Here is a 25,079-nt window from a genome sequence, read left to right as displayed (position 1 = left end):
AAAAATAGCGGTACTACAGACCGAAATAAATCTCACCAAGAGAACAAAGTTTTGCTAGAAAAAAAAATTATACCAATATGCGTGGCCCATACTTCGAACACCAAAGCTAACTCTATCTGTATACCTTATTGTATGATACTGTATAAAATTTTACTTACAACCTCACATAATGTGCATAATTACGAAAACAACCCAAACTAAAAACCTATTGAAAGAAATAGCCTTTAAACCTCTGAAATGATTTGAGATTTTTACGCAACTATTATAGTGATTTATTTTTGGGGTATTATGCCATGCTGCGCTACCTCCTTCTCTAACCAATGTTTAGGATAGCATTGCAGTGTACATCATCAGGGCAGATGTGTAAATGAAGATTGTGGTGAAGTGTGTGCTTATATATGTAGATGCGAATCCGTGTTGCCAGCTGCAATTCTCTAAGGCTAGCTTTAGACTTGTAAGTTTTTTCGTAAATTTACGACTTCTAGCCAATGGGCGCATTGCATTTTGAAAATCCAATATGCCCATTGGCTAGAAGTCGTAAATTTACGAAAAAACTTACAAGTCTAAAGCTAGCCTAATAGCTGGTATTACAGTATAATTTAAAATGATTTTCTGCGTTTAGTTTTGGTGTAGCCGTCATTTACCGGATACCAAGAACTATTGGGCTTAGCCCCGTCGTCTTTATTAATACCGATAGAATTTTTTTTGATTCGTTAAAATCCCATTAATATAGATAAAGAAGACGCGACTAAGCTGATTCTTCACTACAATCTTCATTTACACATCTACCCTGATGATGGACTCTGTAATACTGTCCGAAACGTTGGCGAAAGAAGGTGGTAGCCAACACGGCACAACACAAAAATAATTCACCATAAAGCATAAAAACCTATTTTTTATATAGGGTATAGTTTTTTTAAAATTTATTTATTTATTTAACTCCCATAGGGCTTTTACATTGTTGGTAGTATAATTTTAATTTGACAGATACTTTGAAACATAAAAAATAAGAATAAAATTACATTTGATAAAAGCTATGCAACAAGTCATACAAACACAAGAAACAAAAAGAGAAAATTATTAATTAATTAATTATTAAAATTAATTAATTAAAATTAATTAATTAATTTAAATTAAATTAGTTCTATTAAAATGACAGTTGGCTGCCGTACTAAAGGGCCTAGAGGCATAAAATTTTAGGTAATTTTGATCTGAATGAAATAGTTGTTTATTATTGTAATTAAGTGGAATCAAAGTGTTATTTTAAAAAATATGCGTTTTAAGAATGGTAATCGCATGTAAATTTTTTCCGAATGCTGCACAATGCAAGCCGTTGGCAGCATTTCTTCTACTTTCCATAGATAAAGAAGACACAGATTAGCTCTAGTAGATAAAAAAAATCCCAATTCTACCCGGAAAACTGATCCATTAAATGTAATGTATTCTTTGTATTTCCAGAACAACAAAGAGACAATGACAAAATCTTACGCAAAGCCAGCAGAGAGATTGAAAGAGACAAGCAAGCATTGGAAAGAGAAGAAAAGAAGATTGTAAGTTCTTAAAATTTAGCAACTCTAAATCATGCATATCTGACAGTCATGTTGTCAATAGCGACCATGTTGCTAAAGATACATACTTCTTACTACTACAATATGATTCAGCCGATTTGATTCTCTCTACTACAAAACTACAACTATAGTCGTCGCCACGACTTGTTTAAGATACCACACTGCAGAACTGATATTCTAGCACAGCATAGCACGACAAGAGGAATGGTGCTATTGAATGAAATTTCTAAAACACGGGATTAATTACTTTTCAAATAACCTTAAAACTTTTGTTGTGTAACTATCTCCCAAATGTTAAGATTAATATTAGAAACTATCAAACCAAACATACAATTTGGGAGGCGGGTATATGTACCGCCGCCCTGGCAACCATTTATTGGACAATCTTCACGCCTGCCATAGGTTACTCCAAGTGGTTCGCTACGTTTGGTAGCTTAGTAGGAGTTCCCCCGTTCATGGAGTGAGATATGTCTGGGTCTTGGCGACAGATGCGTTTTCCCACCCACTGCGTGGTAAGTTGGATCGGGAGAGACTGGTTGAGGGAGACCTTTTGACTTCTCCAGCTGGACTATCTCTCTACCCATTGCCTTGCACCGCAGTGGGGGAGATGGATTCATACATTCGTCACTCTTGGACACATTGACCGCCAAATTCCTACCCACCCTTATACCCTTTTCTTTCCCAGAATTTTCTATCCTCCCTTTCGCTAAAAAGACATTCCACACAGCATCCCCAAAGTTGAATGAGCTCATAAAACAGATCACGTTGAAGATTCGCATAAAACAATCAGGTGGAAACAGTGGCGGCCGGTGGTCAAAATGTGTGGGGGTTCACAAGAGTACACAACATTAAGTCAGATAATCAGTTTAATATTAGGCACATGCCTATTTATAAAGAAGCTCTGTTCTCTGCTCCTTTTGTTTAGCGAAAACCTCCACAACCATCTTGTTGATATGTGGCCACTGAACCAAATGTATGCTTATAACATTGCTCAAAATTTCGTTTTGCATTTCGTACCTTTTTCCGAATAAACTCCCTTTCTCCCTTTAAAATTCAAAACTCTCAGATCTGGTGATTTCTTCACAGACATTAGCATCACTGCAAGACAATGCTTGACAACAACTAATCACTCATTTTAATAACTTGTATCGAAGATTGCTGTGAACATTGGCTGAAAAAGAGTAGATGTTAAATTGAAGACACAATATCAACAACAATATCACGCATACGCGTTCCCTTTTAACATGCTACTGAACAAGCTGTTCCTTTCGATGTGGTGGTGAAAGCAAGATCGCTGTCCTCAATCATGCCAGTATTGGGAAAGAATCATATGTACCCACGCTTTCGACTGTTCACAGATTATCCAAACTAAGTAGTACAATTCTGGACCGCAATCAAAAATGAACTGCTACGAACATAGGCACACTCGCAATGCAAGTTACGCACGCTTAGTAGATACCCATCGTATGAGATCTTTGTGAGATGTTATAATCGAACAGAGTTTCGTATTGTGATTAGCAGGATCGGAAGTTTTGTTGGTTGTTCAGCGCTTGGCAGCAGTTATTAACTAGCCGCTACTGCGTGGGCACACAAATGGCGCCAGAAGTAGTTTGCTTTTTCATGAGGAATCAAAAAGTATAGTTTTTAGACTAGTGTTGAAGTTTTACGCATGAAAACTTCAAAAGCGTAGATCAATGTATGCAAATTTGTATTATAGATAGGTTACCAATTTGTACGCCGTCACCTGTGCTGTTAGAAACAATTAAGTACTCAGTCAGCTAATTGAAGAGTGGGTGGGATATACAGGAAGAAGCAAATCTTGCCCTTTTTTCTGTATAAATTGTTAAATATGTTCACTCCTGTATGTCAATTCCATTTAATTTCCAGTTCCAGTCCTTTTATAATCATTAAAACACAAGGACGCTTAGGTCACAAGCTGTTTATTGTAGAGTTTGAAGATTTGAAGAGAGAAATACATCAGAATAACAATAGAATTATGGGCACTATGGTAAAGGAGAAATCTACTATTGTTGCTCTGGTGACAAATAGAAGAAACTAGTTACTGTGGTAAAGGAGGAATCTACTATTATTGCTCTGGTGACAAATAGAAGAAACTAGTTAGTGTGGTAAAGGAGGAATCTACTATTCTTCTCATGATAAATTAAAGCTGAAGAGACATCTATTGACATTATTATAATTTGCACTACGATTTTCTAGACAATATTATTTCCTTCTAGATCTTCTTGCATTATCCCGCTTTGTACGTTTCACGCATCAGTATTTATATTGCAGTTCTATTTGAGCACTAGGTTTATGCATGGGGAACTGAGGCGCTCTCTAGTACCGCCGCCTATCCAATCATAGCCTCCATAGTGTAGTGATCTACGCATTTGATTTGAGTAAGGAGATTGCGGGTTCGACTCCTGCGCAATAACAAAAAGGATTACAACAAAGTCTCTTGCAAGGATGACAAAGAATGTTATGTTTCACTTCTACTTCAACTTGACTTCTCTTCACTTCAGTGTTTAATATATTTTCATTTTGGAGGCAGGTATTAGTGCCACTGCAATAATAACCAACACCTCTGCCGTAGGCGCTAGTAAAATTAGATTAACTAATATACTTACATTAAAAAATACATATTTATTGATGTATGTATTTTTTAATGTAAGTAGATTAGTTTGTAAGTCTCTACATGTGTAAATACAAGGTGGGGCAAAAGTAATCACCCTATGGAAAACACTATAACTTTTGCAAATGCTGCCAAATGTCAATTCGGTTTTGACATTTGTGAAGTAAACAAACGCATAATAAAAATCGACAAGACATGAATCGGTTTAAGAACGCGGAATAATTGTTTCCATTTTTTTTCGCAACAATTCGACGGTTGTGTTTGAGCAGCGTGAATTTCGTCGCAGATTTCCTGGCCGTCCGACACCAACTGGACAAACACTGCGGCGTTTGGCCACTCGCCTCGAAGAGACCGGGACAACACGAGATGTTAAATCACTAGAAATAAGTCTTAGATATAAGTCACTAGTTATTATGAATCCTAGTTGTATATATTATTTAATAAATATATTTGTATGACGTCCTTGATGTGATTTTTCACGAAAAGGTGCTAAATAAATTAGTCAAATAAAAAATAATAACATTAAAAAACATCCCCAAAGATGACATTGAGCCTGAGTGAAATTATTTTCGACAGGGCCTCCTAATAGCTCAATTACTCAATTTTGTAATCCTTTAGTTTTCAAGAGGATATTTTTCTCTGAATTATTTTAATCTTGTGTCTCTAACTTGCATGTTTGTACCCAAAGTAATATAAATATTAATTACTCTTTTTAAGGAATTGGAAATTAAGAAAATGGCCAAAGAAGGAAACAACGAATCATGCATCCTGCTCGCAAAACAACTCGTACAGCTTAGAAAACAGAAAACAAGATTCCACGCTGCTAACAGTAAGGTGGGTATTGATACAAGGATAATATTATTTATTAACATTGTAACAATTTGAGCATCTTTCAGTATATATTATAATGTATAAATTATAACATTATATTTCAAAGTGAACATTTACTAAGCAAATAACTAAATTATCTGTAAAATTTTATAATTTCGAATGTGTGTTCTTGTGAACAAAGCCGCTTGTATTAAAGACCTAGACATTCTCATCTCAGATGGCAACAAAACTTGTTTAAGGTTAAACGCAACGCTCGTTGTATTCTACGTGTTCACAGATGGCGTTAATTAATTAATTTTGTTTAAATACGCTTTTGCAAGGTATTGCTTTACAATATTAAGACAAATCATTTGTTTGCGCCCGTATATACGCATTATGAATATGAATCAATAGTTTTGTTCGTTTAAAGACTTAATTCTTTCGAGAAAGGCACACAAATACAATATTTTACCGATGATTCAATCCAATATTGTATTTGTATGCCTTTCTCGATAGAATTGAGTTTTTATATGGACAAAACTATTTATTCATATTCATATTGCGTATATGAGGGCGCAAACAAATAATTTGTCTTAATACTGTAAAGCAATACCTTGCAAAAGCGTATTTAAACAAAATTAATTAATTAACACCATCTGTGAACACGTAGAATACAACGAGCGTTGCGTTTAACCTTAACCCTTAGGAGTCGAAGGCCTGCAATTGCAGTGTTGAAGAATTGTACCAACGCACGTCACGTAGCACTGCAATTGCAGTGTCGACCTTATATATTTATTTTGCATTTGAATATTACTTCTACAGGGTTTGTTAAATACAAAAACAAAATGTCACTTTATCAAGTATGGTATTGCCTTCATGTTGGCCTTAACAAAAATGTATTTTTATTTATTGAATATTCTTGCCGACTCCTATGGGTTTAACGCAATTACTGGCCTTTGACGGCAAAGTGAGATCAAAATCAAACATTGATCAGCCAATCAGCTGCTCATAGGCAGTCTCATGGCATCCTCATTTGGATAATGTTGTCCGACTGACCTAACAAAACACCCTTGAAAAGATGACATGGGGAAATTATTGAAAACCAGCTGACGTGTGCCCGGCGATGCTGGGAGTTATTTATAGGAGATAGACATATACCATCACGAACAAAGGCCATAGAACATAGGTCTTTTCAAGATATACAATGCTGTAGTACATTATTTTGATGTATCTCATAAGGTTTAGCCAGTGTTAGCAATCTAAGCGCCTGAAATTGTTTTTTTATGACTTGATTACAAAACATTGATTTTTCTCTACTTTCCATAAACATAATATGCATGTATTATATATATAAACCTTCTGGAAGAAATTCTCTAAATGATAGTGAAAATCCTATCAAAATCCATTACATGTTTAGAAGAACTAAGCGCAAAAATAGACAGACGCGGATAGCGATTTTATTTTATACTACTTAGAGATGACGACAAGTTGTGCGTTAGTTTCTACTTCAAAGGAAAAAAGACCTCAACACTTTTCGTATAAGAATGTATAATGACCCATTTAAATTGAGGATTCAAACGTACGGTGGCACATTATTGTATGTTGCACAATTGAAGACCTGGTGAATGTTTTTCCACAAAGTTTTGTTTATCTATAGGGGTCCATGCAAAGATTCTTGTTAAGGGGGCTTCGACGAAGAATGTAATAATATTTCGGGGTGAGACGAAAGTGGTAACTAGCCTCGGGGGAGCCGTGTATAATCGGTGTATCACTACAAAATCAACCAGAAGAAATTCTCTAAATGATAGTGAAAATCTTATCAAACTCCGTTGCATAGTTTAGAAGAACTAAGCGCACAAACAGACGGACGCTGATAGTGACTTTGTTTTATACTATTTAGAGATGTCTATGACGGCCGGCATAGTCCAGTGGTAACGCATTGGACTGCCATTCCGAAGGTCGCGGGTTCGAACCCGGCGTGCGCAAATAAATTTTATTTGATTAATTTGTGTTATTGCACAATTAATTAATTAAAATAATATATAGTATATTTGCGGCACGTTCCAGAGTGGAAGATACTACCAGTATCGCCCTGGTGTAAGACCACCATTCAGAATTGAAACGTTGCTCCAAATGGCTTTAGCCGTGTTTAGTGACTAGATCTGAATAGCCAGGTACTTCCCCACCTTCCTCTTTCCTTTCCCCGCTTACCTTCAGCCTCACAACATCCCCCAATTGGGGATGCCATAGTCTCACTGGCTCCAGACGGGAGCAGTTGGGACTCTTGTGAGGTATTCACTATAAAAAAAAAAAAAAAGATGGTTTGCTAAAATATCAACCATTTATTTATTACTTATTAAACTTGAGGAATAGAAATAATTTAATTGTCCTATATAATTATTTTCCAGGAATGACAGTTATTATGTAACTATTGTTTTGTTCAGCAGTTTTATGAAATTTCACTGTATGTGCATTTTATCAAATAACAATACATTTTTGTTGTTTGTTTTTGGGGTGTTATGCCGTGTTGCGCTAACTCCTTCTTTAGCCGACGTTTCGGACAGCGTTGCAGTGTCCATCATCAGGGCAGATCCGGTAGATCCGAAGATGTCACATCTTCGGATCTACCGCTGTCCGAAACGTCGGCTAAAGAAGGAGTTAGCGCAACACGGCATAACACCCCAAAAACAAACAACAAAAATGCTTTTGGCCGTGAGAATCTAAAAACTTACCTAACAATACATTTACCTATATTCTTAAAAATTATTTTTTATTGGAGGTATTTACTTAAAATTACTCCAACAATGATGCCTACTTCATAATGTACATTAAAATCAGTATCAAAAATAGAGTAAGTCCTACTTTCCGTACCGAATCTATATGGAAAGACGGCCTGCATGGATCTGTATGAAAAAACGTATTGTGTAAAACGCTTACCTGGAAATGGAACGGAAAGGGAACTGATTCCGGTGAAGGTGGATTCTATAATATTTTACACCCCTGGTTATATGTTTTCGGTCGCCGACACAATGTTGTAAAAAAATAAACTCGGCTAATAATGTATCGAGAGCACTTAGGCCACAGGCCCATTGTGTTATCTCCCATTTTACCTCAATCCTTTAACAACAACCCAGTCCCTTTGATAAAGTTAACCAGGGTTGTTATTGGGTACGCGGCTATGTCTTCTGGTTCCACTGTATGTCTCCCCAGGTATCTGAGCCTAGTTCCCACCAGGGCAGGACATTGGCACCATAGGTGAATTGGAGTCTCTTCATCCTCTTCACATTTCCTGCATCTATTGGTGTTTTCCACTCCCAATATCTGCATGTGTCTCCTGAGATGGCCGTGTCCCGTTAGTAGTCCTACCAGTTCCCTCAGCAAGTTTCTGTCCATATCGAATAGTTTCTTGGTTCGTCTAGGGCCTGGTCCTTTTATGAGTACTTTGGATTGTCTCATTCCAGGTGCCCTCTCCCATTCTTTGCAGTGCTGGGATTTGACCCACCTATCAATATGTAATTTTGTGTGACAAGCTGCTACTCCTACGGCCGGCTCGGATCCTACAAGTGGTGCTTTTGTCCCTTTCCTTGCTAGTTCGTCAGCCCGCTCGTTGCCCTCAATACCTTCATGTCCTGGTACCCAGATTAGGGTTATTTTCTTTTTATTTTATTTTTATTGATTTATTGTGAAAAACAGTATAATCCATTTACATTTCACAAATAACAGTTTATAAATTACAGTTTATAATAAGTAAGTACATACATTTATTTGCATGGGTAAGTACATCAATACTATCTGATTAACCAGATTTGTTAAATAGTATGCTTATTGCCGTCTTAAATTCTCTTTGGTTCAAATTGAAAATGTCAATCACAGAAGAAATGTGATTTAACAAAGTAGTTATTCTCCCCAAAGGCATGATCATTGGTAGGTTGGTCCTGCCCCTTGGAAAAATAAATAATCTGTGCTGTCTAGCTCTGATGAGATTAACCATTATTAGATTAACCATCTTCACAATCTATATGCCGACTTGCTTAACTGACAACTTTGAGGAGTTTACCAACTGCCTGGCCTCCTTACAAACGATCATTGACGACAAAGATTATATCAATTCAATTATTATCGGAGACTTCAACGCTAATCCCGACTCACTCTTTGGAATAGAGCTAAAATCTTTTTGTCAAGAATTCGAATACATTTTTGCCGACACCGAAATTTTACCTGAGAATTCTTACACATACGTCAGTGACGCGCATAGTACTACCAGGTGGTTAGACCACTGTCTAGTTACGAAAAATATTTACAAACAAATTATCGAGATGAAAATACATTACCATGTTGATTGGACTGACCACCGACCCCTCGAACTAACGTTAAATACGAATGGAATAGTAACATCGGAAGTATTTTCATCTACATTAAGGGATCCAGCATTATGGAATCCGAAAAATAGACGTGATATCGGAATTTATAACTCATGTTCGCAAACTTATCTAGCTAAAATCAAACCAAAAAATACATTTCATGAGGACGGTGGCAACCCTGAACGTGCCAAAATAAAACACCTCTACGGATGTATAGTACAAGCATTACGATATAGTGCCGCTTGTATATTTAGAAATACTACTACACCAAAATATAAGCAAATCTGTGGGTGGAATGAATTTGTTGCAGACAAATACGAAAAATCAAGACAAGCAATGCTCACCTGGATTGATAATGGGAGACCGCACAATGGTCCCATAGCGGAGGATAGAAGGACAAAGCGTGCCGCTTTCAAAACAGCTCTAAAACAATGCCAAAGGAATTCGACACAACTCCAGATGGATAAAATAGCAGCGGACTTAGACAATCGGGACTTCAAATCATTTTGGAATAAATCTAATAAAATGTTGAACATGCGTTCCAAAGTCTCTTGCAACATAAACGGAGAAACGAATCCTGAAGTAATCGCCAATATTTTCAAAAAACATTTCGCGACTACCACGCCGACCATCTCCTCAAACGAAACGCATTTGAATGCCTATGATGACATTGACCCTATAGTCACTGCAAACATGGTGAAAACCGCCATTAAAAACATGAAATCCGGAACATCAGCAGGACATGACGGCTTAAGTACCGAACACGTCAAACATGCAGGGGTAGCGATTCTGAAACTACTGGCAACATTGTTCACCGATATCATAAAGAGTGGTTATCTACCCAAAGACATGACAAAGACAATCATAATACCGATAGTAAAATCTAAACTGACAGACATAACTTTACAGGAAAATTACAGACCGATATCCATCGCCACCGCCACCGCCAGAATATTTGAACGAGTTCTCTTAGATCAAGTCGGACTCCAATTGAAAACGAAAGACAATCAGATGGGTTTTAAAACAGGATGCTCCACGGACTCAGCCATATTCTGCGTAAAACGGACATTGGAATACTACAGGAAGAGAAAAACAACAACTTACGCATGCTTTCTGGACCTTAGTAAGGCCTTCGACAGAGTCTACCATCCATTATTGTGGACCAAACTAAAAGAAAGAGGTCTACCATGGAAAGTAGTACGAATTCTCGACACATGGCACCGTCAACAAGAAAACTTCGTTAAATGGAAAGATGGTTTCTCAGAACCCTTTTTCTTAAAGAGTGGGGTCAGACAAGGAGGTTGTTTGTCCCCAGTACTGTTCAACATATATATGGATGAATTAACTCACAGGTTAAATAACGCTGGGGTAGGCTGCCATATTGGAGGAGAATGCATCAACAACGTGAGCTACGCAGACGATATGGTGCTGATGGCACCGTCAATAAGGGGACTAAGAATTCTCTTGAAGATTTGCGAAGAATACGCACTCGAAACAAACATGTTATATAACGCGAAAAAAAACAGCACTGCTGGTCGTCAAATACAGAGAAGGACCAAAAAAGATTCCCCCAGCGTTTTTAAATGGAGAACCTCTCATAATAGTAGAAACAACGAAATATTTAGGGCATATCATCACCAACAACTTAACGGATGACGACGACATCGATAGGCAGAGGCGAGCACTGAGCATAAAAAGTAACATGCTCAGTCGAAGATTTCGACTCTGCAGCCCGCAGGTGAAAAGGACGCTATTCTCAGCTTTCTGCACTACCTTGTATACTTGCGAGCTGTGGGCCAATTTCAAAAAGCGAACCATGGAAAGGCTTCGGATTCAATACAATAATGCCTACCGCATAATGTTCGGACTTCCAAGGCACTGCAGTGCCTCCTCGATGTTCATGGAGGGAAGAGTTCCCGGCTTTGCTGCCCTTATGAGATCCAGGGTAGCCGGAACGAGGGGAAGGATCAATAACTCCAGAAACATCCTCATCATCGAATCCCGCCAGACCTCAGGATCGAGCATCGAAAAACATTGGAGAAAAATATTGGCCCCCATAATTATCGCTCCGATGATAAGCTTACAAGATATTTAAATGTTTTATGTTAACACTCTCCATTCTATATATGTAGTTCCTTTTACTTTTTCTTATATTTTATTTGCTCTATCAAACTTACATTTTAAATTATTTGTACTTAATTGTATCTCTGTATATAACATTGTAGTTATATTTTATGGATTGTGTGGGATTGCACTAACCTCCCCACATTCTGGAATAAACAATTATTTATTATTTATTTATTTATTTATTTGATGAAATTATCAGGGACATAAAAAGAAATTCGTTCCAGAATATCTGGATTGCAAATGTGCCCATTTAGCAGCTTGTGCGCCACTAACACCATTGCAATATTTCTCCTAACGTCTAGACGTTCTATCCCCAGCATTCCGGCAAGAAAATCAGAGGGATACAATAAAGGGTAATATCCGAACTCTCGCATGTAGAGGTATCGCATAAACTGGTATTGATGGTAGCGAGTTCTGTTCACCTTTAAATTTCACCTTTACATATTTATAAAAAAATCGTACATCCTTCAAATTTACTGTCAAAAGTATTGTACTTTTGTCAAAATAAGAACAGTTCACAAGAGTTTGTTTGTAAAATGCAAATGTCCGTTAGTTCGTTTTGTTAATGCTGCATGACGCTATAATTAGTCACTCTTTGACGTTTTTGATTAGCGTTGCTTGTGTCTTTCTCTTCGTCTGTTCATAGTGACTTCTCAATTTTTCGAATTTGTGTCATTTGCTCTTTATACAATTGTGTGAAAACTGTGATTGTTAAAATTTTTACCCAACCCTATATTAATGGTTGTTGTATAAAAGTAAAATGCGTTTATTAGTCAGGCCCTTAGTTAATAATATTTGCTAATCCTTATTCATTGCATAAAAGATTATTATTATGATTTATTATTTTTTAATTTTTTTTTTAAATTACATGCTCTCCTGAAAGATAATCAACTTGTGACATTAGATGTTTTCTTCTCAAGGTCTTCGATTCATAAGACAAAAAATTACTGTTTGACACAGTGGCGGCTAGCGCTAAGGAGCATTGGAACGCAATCCCAAAATTTTGATCATTCTAAAAATAATAATTATCAACTTATAATAATACCATCAAAAATCAAAACAAATACATAACAGTAATAAATGTAATACATACTATAAAAGTATGAAGTTAAATTCAACCGACTCGAACTTTCATTCTTTGTAACACGAGTCATAGGTCACGTGGTGCGAGCGGATTCCATATCGCTCATCCAGAAATGTCACTTGGCAACATCAATTGTCTATACTCGCAGAGCGTGGATGTTGACCATAGTATTAAAATGTCCCCGAAACACGAACGGCGCTCAACAATACCTCGGAACTCTTGAGCGTGATGGCGCCACTTTAATTCACAGTTCGCATACTGATAATTCCAGCAGGTCGGTAATAGCTTCAAAATTGCTTGAATCTAGTATCCTTTACCCGACCTGGCATAGGGGAAAGACTGGCAATATTTTTAACACACATTTTTGTTAGTACAAGCTGCCACTAGTTTTTGACTAGATAATTCCCATGTAGTAAGTAATAAGCATATTTTCTAGATCACCAGTGTGGGAATGCAGAACAAAACCATGGGTGCCAACATAGCTCTTGCCGGGGCTATGAGCACGGCTGCCAAGACCATGGGCAACATGAACAAGGTGATGGATCCACAGAAGTTGGCCGGTGAAATGGCCAAATTCCAGCGAGAAAACGCCAAGATGGAGATGACCGATGAAATGAGTAAGTTCTTCTTACATTTTATTTAAGAGATTTTTTAATTCCCATCTAATCAAAATTCCACCAAATGTACAAGTGAGAAATGAGAGATCCGGAATGACAGAATCTAAGGTACCTACTGATAAATGGTCCAAACCCAAAACAAACTAAACTGCATACTGTTATTGTTTTATTTAAAATTATAATATCACAAAGTATCTGCTTCATATGACTAAATGAAAATTATTTAATTTAGTCATTGCAATTTACAGAAAAATCAATTTTGCAAAAAACAAGTAAGTTATTAGGAAAATAGAATCAGCTGGCGTGTGCGAGAAAAATTTAGCATCGGTGATCAGAAAGTTAGTAAATTAAAACCAAAATTTCCTCTGAAATCATAAGATTTGTGAGTAGGTAAAATACCTTCCTCATATCATATACATATTAATTGTCTGTAAATTTATAATTTAATGTAATAATATTATGTACTAGTGGACCCTGCAATGGCTTTCTCGGGCGTCTCCAACTTCTTCCACCATTCACTACTGTACACCCAGAGATGTGCTTTATTTCAAATAAATCCATTTCAAATGAAAATGCAAAATGGGTATTTTCCATTTTGCATTTTAAATGCTTTTCTAAAAACCATTTTGCATTTTGCATTTAAATGCTTTTCTCAATGTATTTTCCATTTTAAATGCTTATTTGCAACATTCTTCCTACTATCTCCATTCATCTTTTTTTCATAAGCCCCAAATATCAGTCGGTCCTCAACCTCGCTATGAGAGATAATTTACATTTGTCAAGTTGCTCCCTGGTAGAAGCCTTGGCAATTGAGTGATACCATTACAAAAAATACTGATTCTTGCTTGCAGTGTAAATAAAATATTGTAAACTAGACAAAGCATACTAATATGTAAAGCATTTAAGCATTAAAATGAATCATCAACATAAAAAAGTTTTTTTTTCAACTTTGAGGATTTAAAAAAAAAATATCGCAAGTTGCGCCACAATACGAATTAAGTCAAAAAAATACAAATAAATAGTAGTATATCTGTGTGTAAGGATATAATCAAAGATATTAGAAGAACGAGATATGCTATGTTGGCCGCCGGACCGTAGGCGGAGTACTACCTAATTAGGGTACTTTGAACGGTATCGGGACGTGTACGCACAGAAATCTGTTCTATGTATTAGTGCGGATACCTTAGCGTAAGCGAAGGTGTGCAGTAGTATTGGTGAACAAAACCGGCGACACTTGGCAAAACAATTCCACACAGTATGAACTGCTCATAGGGAGTAGTCACCGAACCTCGGTAGTGTCCAGTCGTGTTTACTTCCAGTGCTCTGTGTTTGACGGCTGACTGACGGCGGCGCGGCGTACAGATAAGATTTATTTATTGTTACATTTTCGTATTCATTATTTTTGTTTCTATTATTAGTTTGCGACGCAGTTGCGTGTATTATTTCTATCATTTATTATTTCTTAAATAGTATTTATTGTTTCATTTTTTTTAATTTGTTGAAATGGAGGAGGATGAAAATCGACCTCCTGACCCTGAGTCCATTTCTAATATTGCAGACGTCTACGATTCTGATGATTCCCAAGCTTCTGTAATCATTCCTTCCCGAAAACGACGACCTCCGCTTTGTCTTCATGTACCTCCTAAAATTAAATCTCTTTCACAAACAAACGAATCCCCAATCTCTCATGGAAGTTATAATGATACCATTCCTACAGAAGCAAAAGCCATTGAGCTTATGTATTCTATTTCATCTTCAGCTCCATTTATTGTTAATGTCCAAAGGACTGAACAGGGGAAAATAATTCATCCCCTGGATTTCGGTAAATTTATTTTTAGCTCAAAACTCAATAACCTCGGTATTATAAATGGATCAATAAAACCGGAAGGTCGATACAAACTATCCATAGAATTTAAATCCGCCACATTAGCTAATGATTTTGTTAAAAAAATAGGTTCTCTTTCAAATAATAAATTTAAATCTTTCATACCTACTTTCAATTTAACCAGAATGGGCAGAGTAAGAGGTATCCCAACCGATCTATCAGAAACAGAAATAGTAGACGCTCTTAATGACTCTCAATTAACTCCAAAAGTTTTAAAAGCACGTCGTTTGAATTTCAAGGATACTTCCACCGGCACCACTATATGGAAACCTTCCCAATCCGTTGTTATCACTTTTGAAGGTCAAACATTACCATCCCGTGTATTTATTTATTATAACGCTCTTCCCGTTGAAGTATACAGATTCCCGACGATCCAATGTTTCAACTGTTGCCGTTTTGGCCATTCAAAACCTATTTGTCGTTCCCCTCCTCGTTGTTTCCATTGCGAAGAGGATCACCTCTTTGAACAGTGTCAAAATACAACGAATAACCCTATTTGTATTAATTGTAAGGGCAACCATACTGCTGTTAGTGTGGCCTGTCCAGAGTTATCTAGACAGAGAAATATCAAACAGTCAATGGCTGCAGACAACATTTCCTACTTTCAGGCTTCTAAATTATTCTCTCCTACGAAAAAATCTTTTGCAGAGATAACGTCTAACGCTTCTATCTTTCATTTTTCTTCCCCTAAATCCCCTCTATCATCTTCCCACAAAGAAACAATTTTCAAACCGATAAAATCTAATCCAAAATTTATTCCTTCTTTCGATAAAAACTACATAATGATCTTTTACTTAACCCGAATGGGAATAATAAATCCCAGGCTCCCAATGGGACTGCCTTAAAAAACTGTTCCACTTCCGATATCTTACCTAAAGTCATGATAGAAAATTCTTCTTTTATTCAAACTTTAATTACCCTATTAATTACGATCCTTTCAAATAACAATAAAGTACCGTCCAACGCTGCCGATTATATGAAATCTTTACTCTCTAGCCTTCCCGATGTATCCGCAACTGAGCAAAATACTTCAATGGAATAGTAGAAGTCTATTCGCCAACAAAATTGATCTTGTACAGTTACTTGATGAACATAATATTTCAGTTGCTGCCATCTCCGAAACGTGGTTAAAACCCTCATACCAATTTAAGATTCCTGGATATCATTGTCTAAGACATGATAGACTGGATGGCAAAGGTGGCACTGCTCTTATTATACATAATTCTATCCCTTTTAAACAAATTATTTTCAACACTCTCCCCAATAATTTTCAGATAGTAGCAGCTGTTGTATCTGATATTACATTACTATCAATATATATCCCTCCCTCTACAATTTTTGTTGAAAACGAATGGTCAACATTTATATCCCAGATTCGTCCCCCGTATATGATACTTGGGGACTTCAATGCTCATTCTCCTTCTTGGGGCAGTGAGTTAACAAACCGTTCTGGCCATAATCTATTAGAATTTATGGATACCTATAATTTATGTATTCTAAATGATGGATCTCCAACTCGTTTCACTGCCCCTCAACATCGGAAAAGTGCAGTCGATTTATCTCTTTGCTCATCTTCGGTGATTCCCATATGTTCTTGGAACATTCTTAAAGATCCACTTTCCAGTGACCATTTTCCTATAATAATTACCTTCCACCATCTATCTTCCACGCATTCCTTTTCGATAAACAATAGTTTTAAATTTAAAACGAAAGACGCGAATTGGAGAAATTTTTCTTCAGAATTAGACTCCATTGTTCAAGTATCTAAGTCTTCCCTTGTCAACACTAGTTTACAATGTGAATTATTTCCTAACATGATAATAAAAGCTGCAGAAAAAACACTTAAAAAACGTAATGTAAACATTAAGATAAAACATTCCACCCCATGGTGGGATGAAGAATGCACTAGTGTCGTTAAATCCAGAAGAGAAGCAATTTCCATTTTCCGTAAATGTATGTCTTTCGAAAATTACCTTTCTGTGAAACGCGCCCAGGCAGAAGCGAAACGCGTTTTGAAAAACAAAAAGCGGTCTGGATGGCGAAAATTCTGTGAACGCTTGTCTCCTGAATCTCCCCAGTCATCCGTATGGTCCAATTTAAAAAAATTCGGTTCGTCATATACTCCCCAGCGTTCCAAACATATTCCAGAAGAAATTATTATAGGTTTTGCTGGTAAGATAGCTCCTCCGTCAGTTGCCAGATGTGAGGAAATGCCTTCCTTTATTTCTTATCCATCTCACTCTAGCTGGCTGGACTCTCCTTTCTCAGTAAGTGAATTAAATCGAGTAATCAATTCCCTTCCAGACTCTTCTCCTGGCCCTGATGGAATCTTATATAGTTTCATTAAAGCATTCTCAGACATGTCGGTTGAATATTTTTTATCCCTAATTAATTACATGTTCGAAACGGGATTTATTCCTGAAGTCTGGAAAGTTCAAAAAATTCTTCCGATTTTAAAACCTGGCAAAAATCCATCTGAAATCTATCCTATCTCCTATCGTCCTATTGCTCTTTCGTCGTGTTTAATGAAAGTAGCAGAACACTTGATAAAGAACAGATTGGAATGGTTTGTTGAAAATAACAGAATTATCTCTCCTAATCAATATGGCTTCCGGAAAAAGAAATCAACCATAGATAATTTAAGTGTATTAACAACAGACATCCGTATATCTCAGTCCCTTAATTCTTGCACTCTGGCCACATTTCTTGATCTTTCGTCAGCTTACGACGATGTATTAATTAACATTTTGAAAGAAAAATTAATTAAAATAAAAATTCCCTTAAAACTAGTTCAATTTATTATTAATTTACTAACAGACAGATCCATTATTATCCACTTTTCCTCAAAAACGATAAATCGCAAACTATGGAAGGGGTTACCTCAGGGGTCCGTAATCAGTCCATTATTATTTAATATATATATAAGTGATTTAGACAATGTAATTCCTTCATCTATCAAGCGACTTTATTTTGCTGATGATTTCCTTATATATTTATCACACAAAAATCTATCGCGCGCTGCGAAGGAATTGAATTTGGCTTTACATAATATTAAAGTTTGGTTGTTGACAAATGGGATGAATTTAGCTACGTCTAAAACCAAAGTAGTGGCTTTTACGCGCAAAAGAAAAATACCCCCCTTTTCTGTCTGCTTTGATAATGTCCCTCTTCAAATCGTTAAGCAAATTAAATTTCTTGGACTACTTTTGGATCATAAACTTTCCTGGCTCCCGCATATTCAGAACATTTCGGCTAAGTGTGAAAAGGGGCTAAATATTATGCGAGCTGTTTCCAGAGTGTGGTGGGGATCTCATCCTACTACTCTTAAATTGATGTATGGTGCTCTAGTGCGAAGCCATTTGGATTATGGAACATTTCTTTTCGATCCTCTTCCTAAATATTTGGACAAAAAACTTGAAAGAATTCAGTCGAAAGCGCTCAGAATAATTATTGGAGCGATGAAATCTTCTCCAATTAATTCTCTCCAGGTAGAATGTGTTGATCCCCCCTTAATTCTGAGGAGACAATTCCTGGCTGATAAATATATTTTTAAATCTTTTTCTGTATCGCGTCACCCTTTAGAACAAAGCCTTGATTATTTGTTCAATAACTTAAATAACGAAAAAAGATCGACAGATAAAAATCAACTTCCTCTCCTTCTAAAAAGTTTTGTTTCATTCAAATCTCTGTCCTCTTCCCTCCAAAATCTACAAAAAGATCCTATCCTTCCTATTTTCACTATCCCATTTGATTCTATCAATTATATCCCCAATGTTATAACTTCAGACTTCCGAACTGATATTTTAACCTCATCTAATCAAAATGTTGAGGAAAAATTTAAAAACATTACATCTTCTAAGTTTCCAGAATTTTCACTCATTTACACAGATGGTTCTAAGTCTGATAACAAAGATTGTGGAGCTGCGGTACACATTCCCGAATTCGATTTAGATTTGTCTTATAAATTGCCTAAAGAAATTTCTATATTTACTGCAGAATGCTTCGCAATTGAACAAGCTTTGAGCCAAATCCAGCTTTTCAATATTCGACGAGCCTTACTGTGCACTGACTCACTAAGCGCAGTGTTGAAAATTTCCTCAAATATCCATAAACCAGAAGACTATATTATTTATAATATCAGAAACACCCTTAAATCTTTAAATGAATTAAATTTCGAGACAATATTGGTTTGGGTCCCTGGCCATTTGGGAATTGAGGGTAACGAGAAAGCCGATTCTCTAGCTAAACTTGGAACAATTTCTGGCTCTAATCCTTTAGATTTTAGAATTCCTATCTCTGACGTCATCCCAATTCTTAAATCCAATATGATTCGCTCCTGGGAAGAAAATTGGTCTAGTACGAAAACCCGAACTGGTGCTTTTTATGCTGGAATACAAAATCATATACCAAGTAAACCTTGGTTCCACGGCAAGAAAAAATCCAAAAGATTTATTTCCTGTATCTCGAGAATGAGAATTGGTCATTGCTCCATTGCATCCCATTTGTTTAAAATCCGGGTCCTAGATAGTCCACTCTGCCAGTGCGGCATGGAAAATGAGACTCTTGATCATGTTTTCTTTAATTGTAAAAATCATTCATCTTTCAAAGGCATTTATCGTTTACTTATAAAAATCACCCACCAATCTCCCCTTAGTATTCCTTATTTACTTTCTCTTAACAATTCTCGCATTTTCTCAGTTCTATAAAAGTTCATAGACTTGAATGACTTCAATATTTGAGATTTCCTATTCCCGTATAGATTTCCCATAAAATTATAACCATCTCCCCTAACTTTAACGGCACATAGCACTCTTTTTAGGGTGAATTGCCTAATACAAAAAAAAAAAAACTGCTCATAGCACATCTCGTTCTTCTAATATCTTTGGATATAATGGTCAGCCTTATGATTCCAGAGATAGCCTCATTTTTAATGTCAGTGCCATACAAATTTTTCTTTAAAAAATGATGACTCCTTCATTTGTACACGCAATTGCTTCATACGAAATTTTATTTATTTATTTATTTATTTACGGACAAATAGTCCATTAACAACATATTAATTACACGAATAAGTTTTATAAACAGAGATGACAGTGAAAGGAGAGCATATATAAATGAGGAGCGAAGACAATAACAATGACAATAATAATATAAAAGTAAGAATGGGAGATAATAATAAGTCAAAGCATGAAGATGGTTCAAAGGGCATTAGAAATTAGACATTGCGTATTGACTGTCGAAAGTCATTTAGGCATATACCACAAAATTCAATGCTTTGACTTGACAGTGAGTTGACAAGTCTCGACATTCTGGACAAAGGAGAATGGTATCCATAATTGGTAGAATGTTGATTGACGAACAGCAATTCATTATTTCGGAGTCTACGGGAAGGGATGTTGAATTGGATAAGTTGCAACAAAGCAGGTGAGTCTGTAATACCATTGATAATCTTGAATATGCAAATCAGATCAGTGTCCCCAGTGTTATAACATAGTAATGATCAGCAGAATCCATTTCTAGCCAAAAAAATACCCTTGAAAATTCAAGTCTCAATGTCTATGAAAGGCGATTTTCAGCCCACTGTGTGACACTGTAATATTAAATGTTACATAGCAGTTTCTATGTTTTTACGTTGGCAACATTAGTCCCGCGTAAATTTTTTGTGGTTTCATAATCTGTAGTTGTGGTGTTTTTGGATTTACCTTCATGTAATATATTTGTTCTACATTGATGTCCATTATTAAATGACAAAATTGTTTAAAAATTCTATAATTATTTTAATGGTTTGATCTGAGAAACCATTTTGCATTTTCAATGCATTTTGAAAATAGGTATTTTGCATTTTGCATTTGAAATGCTTTTCTAAAAACCATTTTGCATTTTGCATTTTCAAATGGAAAAGTTTTGACCCATTTCCATTTTGCATTTAAAATGGTTTTGGTTACCCATTTTGCACATCTCTGTGTACACCACAATTTTACTGTTAAAAAACTACATTACATTTACTTTTATTTGACTCGTATCTCATTCCAGTGCAGAGATATTGCGTTAAGTATTCCTCGGGCGTCCTCGACTTCCTCTACCATTCAAACCACTCTCTAAACATTCCTTGCACTAATAAGAACAAACTTTGAAATTTTCAGCGATATCGGTTGACTACTTTTCGAGCTTTGCAAAACGCAAACATACGCAAGCTAAATTTTTATATATTAAAGTAATTATATTTGCATGGCAATTGAATATCTTGTTGCGAATCTCCTTAATTGCAGTTTAATGGAGTAGTACTTTTGAAGAACAATAAATAAATTTAAAAACTTAACTGTAAACCGTATATTTTATATAACTTTTTACAATGACGCGACTACCGAGATAAACAATATTCCAATTAGGGGGTCTATCACAGTGAAATCAATAACTTTACAATATCTCATTGATAGGCGTAACTAACGATGATTTTATTTATTTATTTATTTATTGGTAAAGGTAAGAGACAAACAGCTTATACATAAAATATAAATACATACATGTTAAATACAGTCGAGCCAAAAAAGTCTCCTATATTAAAATTGATTGGAGATGCAGTTTTATTGCATAAAAAAAAAATATATATATATATATTTTAGGTGAGGAGGGGAGGAATAGGAATTTAGGATGAGGATAGGAGATGCTCTGGATACATTCCAAACTATTGTATTAATTTTCGATCGTACGTGTTACTTCTAATCGATATTTGTGAAGTGTATTGCTAAAAATGTCTATGTTTTGAAATTTAGTATTATATTGGGCACATATACGTGGAATTGGTGAATTTTTTCTAAAGTTAATTCTATATGTAGGTAAATGAAGCAAATGGGATTGCCGTGTTGATCTTTTTGGAATATGAATATTTATTAAATTGGTTAGCTCTGGTGAGTCGAGGCCATTGTTAAGAATTTAAAAAAATAAGATTTGGTCAAAAATCAAACGTCGTGTATGAAGGGAGTTGAAGTTGTGGTAATTAATAAAATCGGTGTAATTTGAGAAATGTAAGTTTTGTTTATAATTAATGTGTTTAAAAAATTTTTTTTGAATTCTTTCAATGTGAGCTTGGTAAAAAATTTTTATACCGATATCCCGAGCATGGTCGCGATGATTGATACCCAGACCGATGTTGGTAACACAATAAATCAGAATTGACATTCCTAAACGTCAGACGGCAACGTAAAAGTTAAAAATAATGATTTAACAATGTCTTATTATTTACATGGGCAGTCCGCATGTACTTATTAACACTAAAAAGGGAGTTAATTAGTTCATGAGGTCATTAGCCATAACTTAGAACTTTTGTTTCTCGAAGCTGGAACAGAATCAATTCATCGGATCTTAGTTGAATTAATTAAGTATATGGATCTTGTATACGATTCCTTTCAGTTCTAAGAGCTTAGTTAGTTCACTCCCATTCATTAACAATACGATTAATGACATTATCCAAAAAGTCGTGACAGCTTATCCGACACCTTGAAGGCCCCGCTAAAAGTAGCGGCTTTTATACAATTGTGTGCAATTTTATACAATTTTACACAACATGCTCGCAAATACCGCTAACTGACTATTTCTATTATGACTATATCGTCAATATTGTATTGACGTAGGGCTTTATCAATCGTCCCTGTTAGACCTCCAGATCTGATTGTCAAGATATTATACAAATTCTATCTATTTTGAGTAAAACTCTTAAGCATATACGATCTGACCAAGAAGTTGAACAAATAACTAGTAAGTGTCCATTCCGCAAACATTTAACAATGAGTCCAGTGAAATTAATGATTGTCATAGAATCGTTTACACTATGAGATTACGCAAGCGTGAATTTCACACAATATATTAATTACACCGCCAGAATTACATATGGACGAAATTACACATGGTGAGAATCACCACCTAACCTAACCTAACTTTTATGTTTTCCAGTTAACAATTTATTTAGCGCATCCCAAACACTCAAAATTTTAAAACTACCCATTAAAAAGAGATTTTTTTGATGTGTTCAAAATAATTTATGTTTACTTTTATTTATTTATTTTGTAAGAAACAAACAGCTTTTATATAATATACGAGATATATATACAAGTTAACTGAAGTCAAGCCACAGAAGTTTCTTATGTTAAAGTGCATTAGAAATGAAGTTTTAGTATCTTAAAATTAATTTGGTGTTAAAGGAAGGGGAGAGGAAGAGGAAAATATGAAGAGGATAGGAGATGCTGCCGATACATTCCATACTCTCATATTAATAATCGATCTTACGCATTACTTCATATCGATATTTCTTTAGGTTATTACCAAAAATCTCAATGCTGTAAAATTTTGTATTATATTGTGCACATATACGAGGAATTGGGGAATTTTTCGGAATGTTTGTTCTACAAGAGGGTAGATAAAATAAATCAGATTGTCGGGTTGATCTAGACGGAATATGAAGATTTATTAAATTGGTAAGTTCTGGTGAGTCCAGACCATTATTTAGGATTTTAAATAATAAGATTTGATCAAAAATTAGACGTCGTGTTTGAAGGGAGTTAAAATTATGAAATTTAATGGATTCGGTATAATTTGAGAAGTGTAAGTTTAGTTTATAATTTATGTGTTTAAAAAATTTTTTTTGAATTCTTTCTATTCTTTTGATATGGGCTTGGTATAAAGGAGTCCAGATCGGTGTACAGTGTTCCAGGTGCGGGCGAATATATGAGGTGTAAAGGGAATATAGAGTGTTTATGTTGTGGAAGGGTTTTGCTATGCGAATTATAAATCCCAGCATTTTATTGGCTTTGTTAATGATGTCATCAGTGTGTTGGATAAAGTTTAATTTAACATCCAGTGTTACCCCAAGGTCCCTGATATATTTTACTTCATTGATGTGTGTGCCGTTTAGTGTGTATACAAAGGATATTTATTTATTTACGCCAATATAATTTGCAATTTCTAGTTTCTGACACTCTGGATGACATGCTGGGAGACTCGGACGAGGAATCAGAATCCAACGATATTGTCAACAAGGTTCTGGATGAGATTGGCATTGAAATCAGCGGAAAAGTAAGTTTTGACCTTTACATTCTATCTTGGAAACATTTTTTAAATTAACCACCTGATAATAATTATATCATCTGTGCAGAGGCGGCTCTAGGGATTCAGTCGTGGTAGGTCATTTGAAAAAAATGTGTGACTAATCTTTATTTGATATTGTGAAAAATGCCCATATATTATTAACTATATCAATTTGTTATAGAGTTTTAGAGTCGCGGACTCTAAATAAATATTATGTTAATATAATAAATTGGAAATAAATACACAATCCATGTACTTACGGCAAATTATTTTTAAGATATTAAGTTTTAATGTAGTTGTCCACAACATTAAAATAAATAAAATCAGTGTTTGATTCTATTTGACAATGATTTTTTACGTTTTTTGTTTTGTTTCATTCTAAATCGATAACAACATAAATAATTATTCTAATCCTTTCCCGAACTATGCAATTGAAAAACAACCATTGTTCCACACACTACAAGCGTGTAAAATGAAAAAACGACATTTGTTTATGTCACCATCTCTGTAAAACATATAATATTCACCGTGTTGTCTCCCCCACGGTCATGACCTAAGCGTCCCTAAACTTTCTTCGGAAGCTAATTTTTACTTCGACGAAAAATATAGTGCCATCTCGTTTATTCTATGGCGCGCGTAGGGACAGAAGATGCCAAATTGGACATTCTTTAAATTGACCCAGCGAATCGTGTGGACTTGTGAATGAAAGCTTCTATTAGAGACAACAGATGTCACTGCTAGTCACTCGCCGCCGCCGCTGTTTCGCGTTACATTTTAAATGTTTTGATGCACATAATTGATTATTATATTTATTATTGTTGTCTTATAATTTTGGGGGGTCAAACACCAATTGACCTAAGGGAAGAACCGCCACTGCATCTGTGTAATTCCAATACTGTGGAAGAACCATTTGT

The 25,079-nt window shown here is 35.5% G+C and overlaps 1 protein-coding gene across 1 annotated transcript in view; it reads left to right on the top strand.

Moving 5' to 3' along the window:
* The window catches only part of CHMP2B (Charged multivesicular body protein 2b), a 30,408-nt gene that overhangs the window by 3,227 nt on the left and 2,102 nt on the right, over positions 1-25,079 (top strand). The window contains exons 2-5 of the mRNA XM_089636022.1: positions 1,459-1,550; positions 4,918-5,034; positions 13,019-13,199; positions 24,047-24,153. Coding sequence (XP_089492148.1) covers positions 1,459-1,550; positions 4,918-5,034; positions 13,019-13,199; positions 24,047-24,153 — 497 coding nt within the window. The remainder of the gene's footprint in view (positions 1-1,458; positions 1,551-4,917; positions 5,035-13,018; positions 13,200-24,046; positions 24,154-25,079) is intronic.

Source organism: Hesperophylax consimilis, chromosome 10 (assembly GCF_061612785.1).
Source record: "Hesperophylax consimilis isolate HC1 chromosome 10, BYU_Hcon_1.0, whole genome shotgun sequence".
Classification (NCBI taxonomy): Eukaryota; Metazoa; Arthropoda; class Insecta; order Trichoptera; family Limnephilidae; genus Hesperophylax; species Hesperophylax consimilis.
This window is presented reverse-complemented; position numbering and strand designations above follow the sequence as displayed.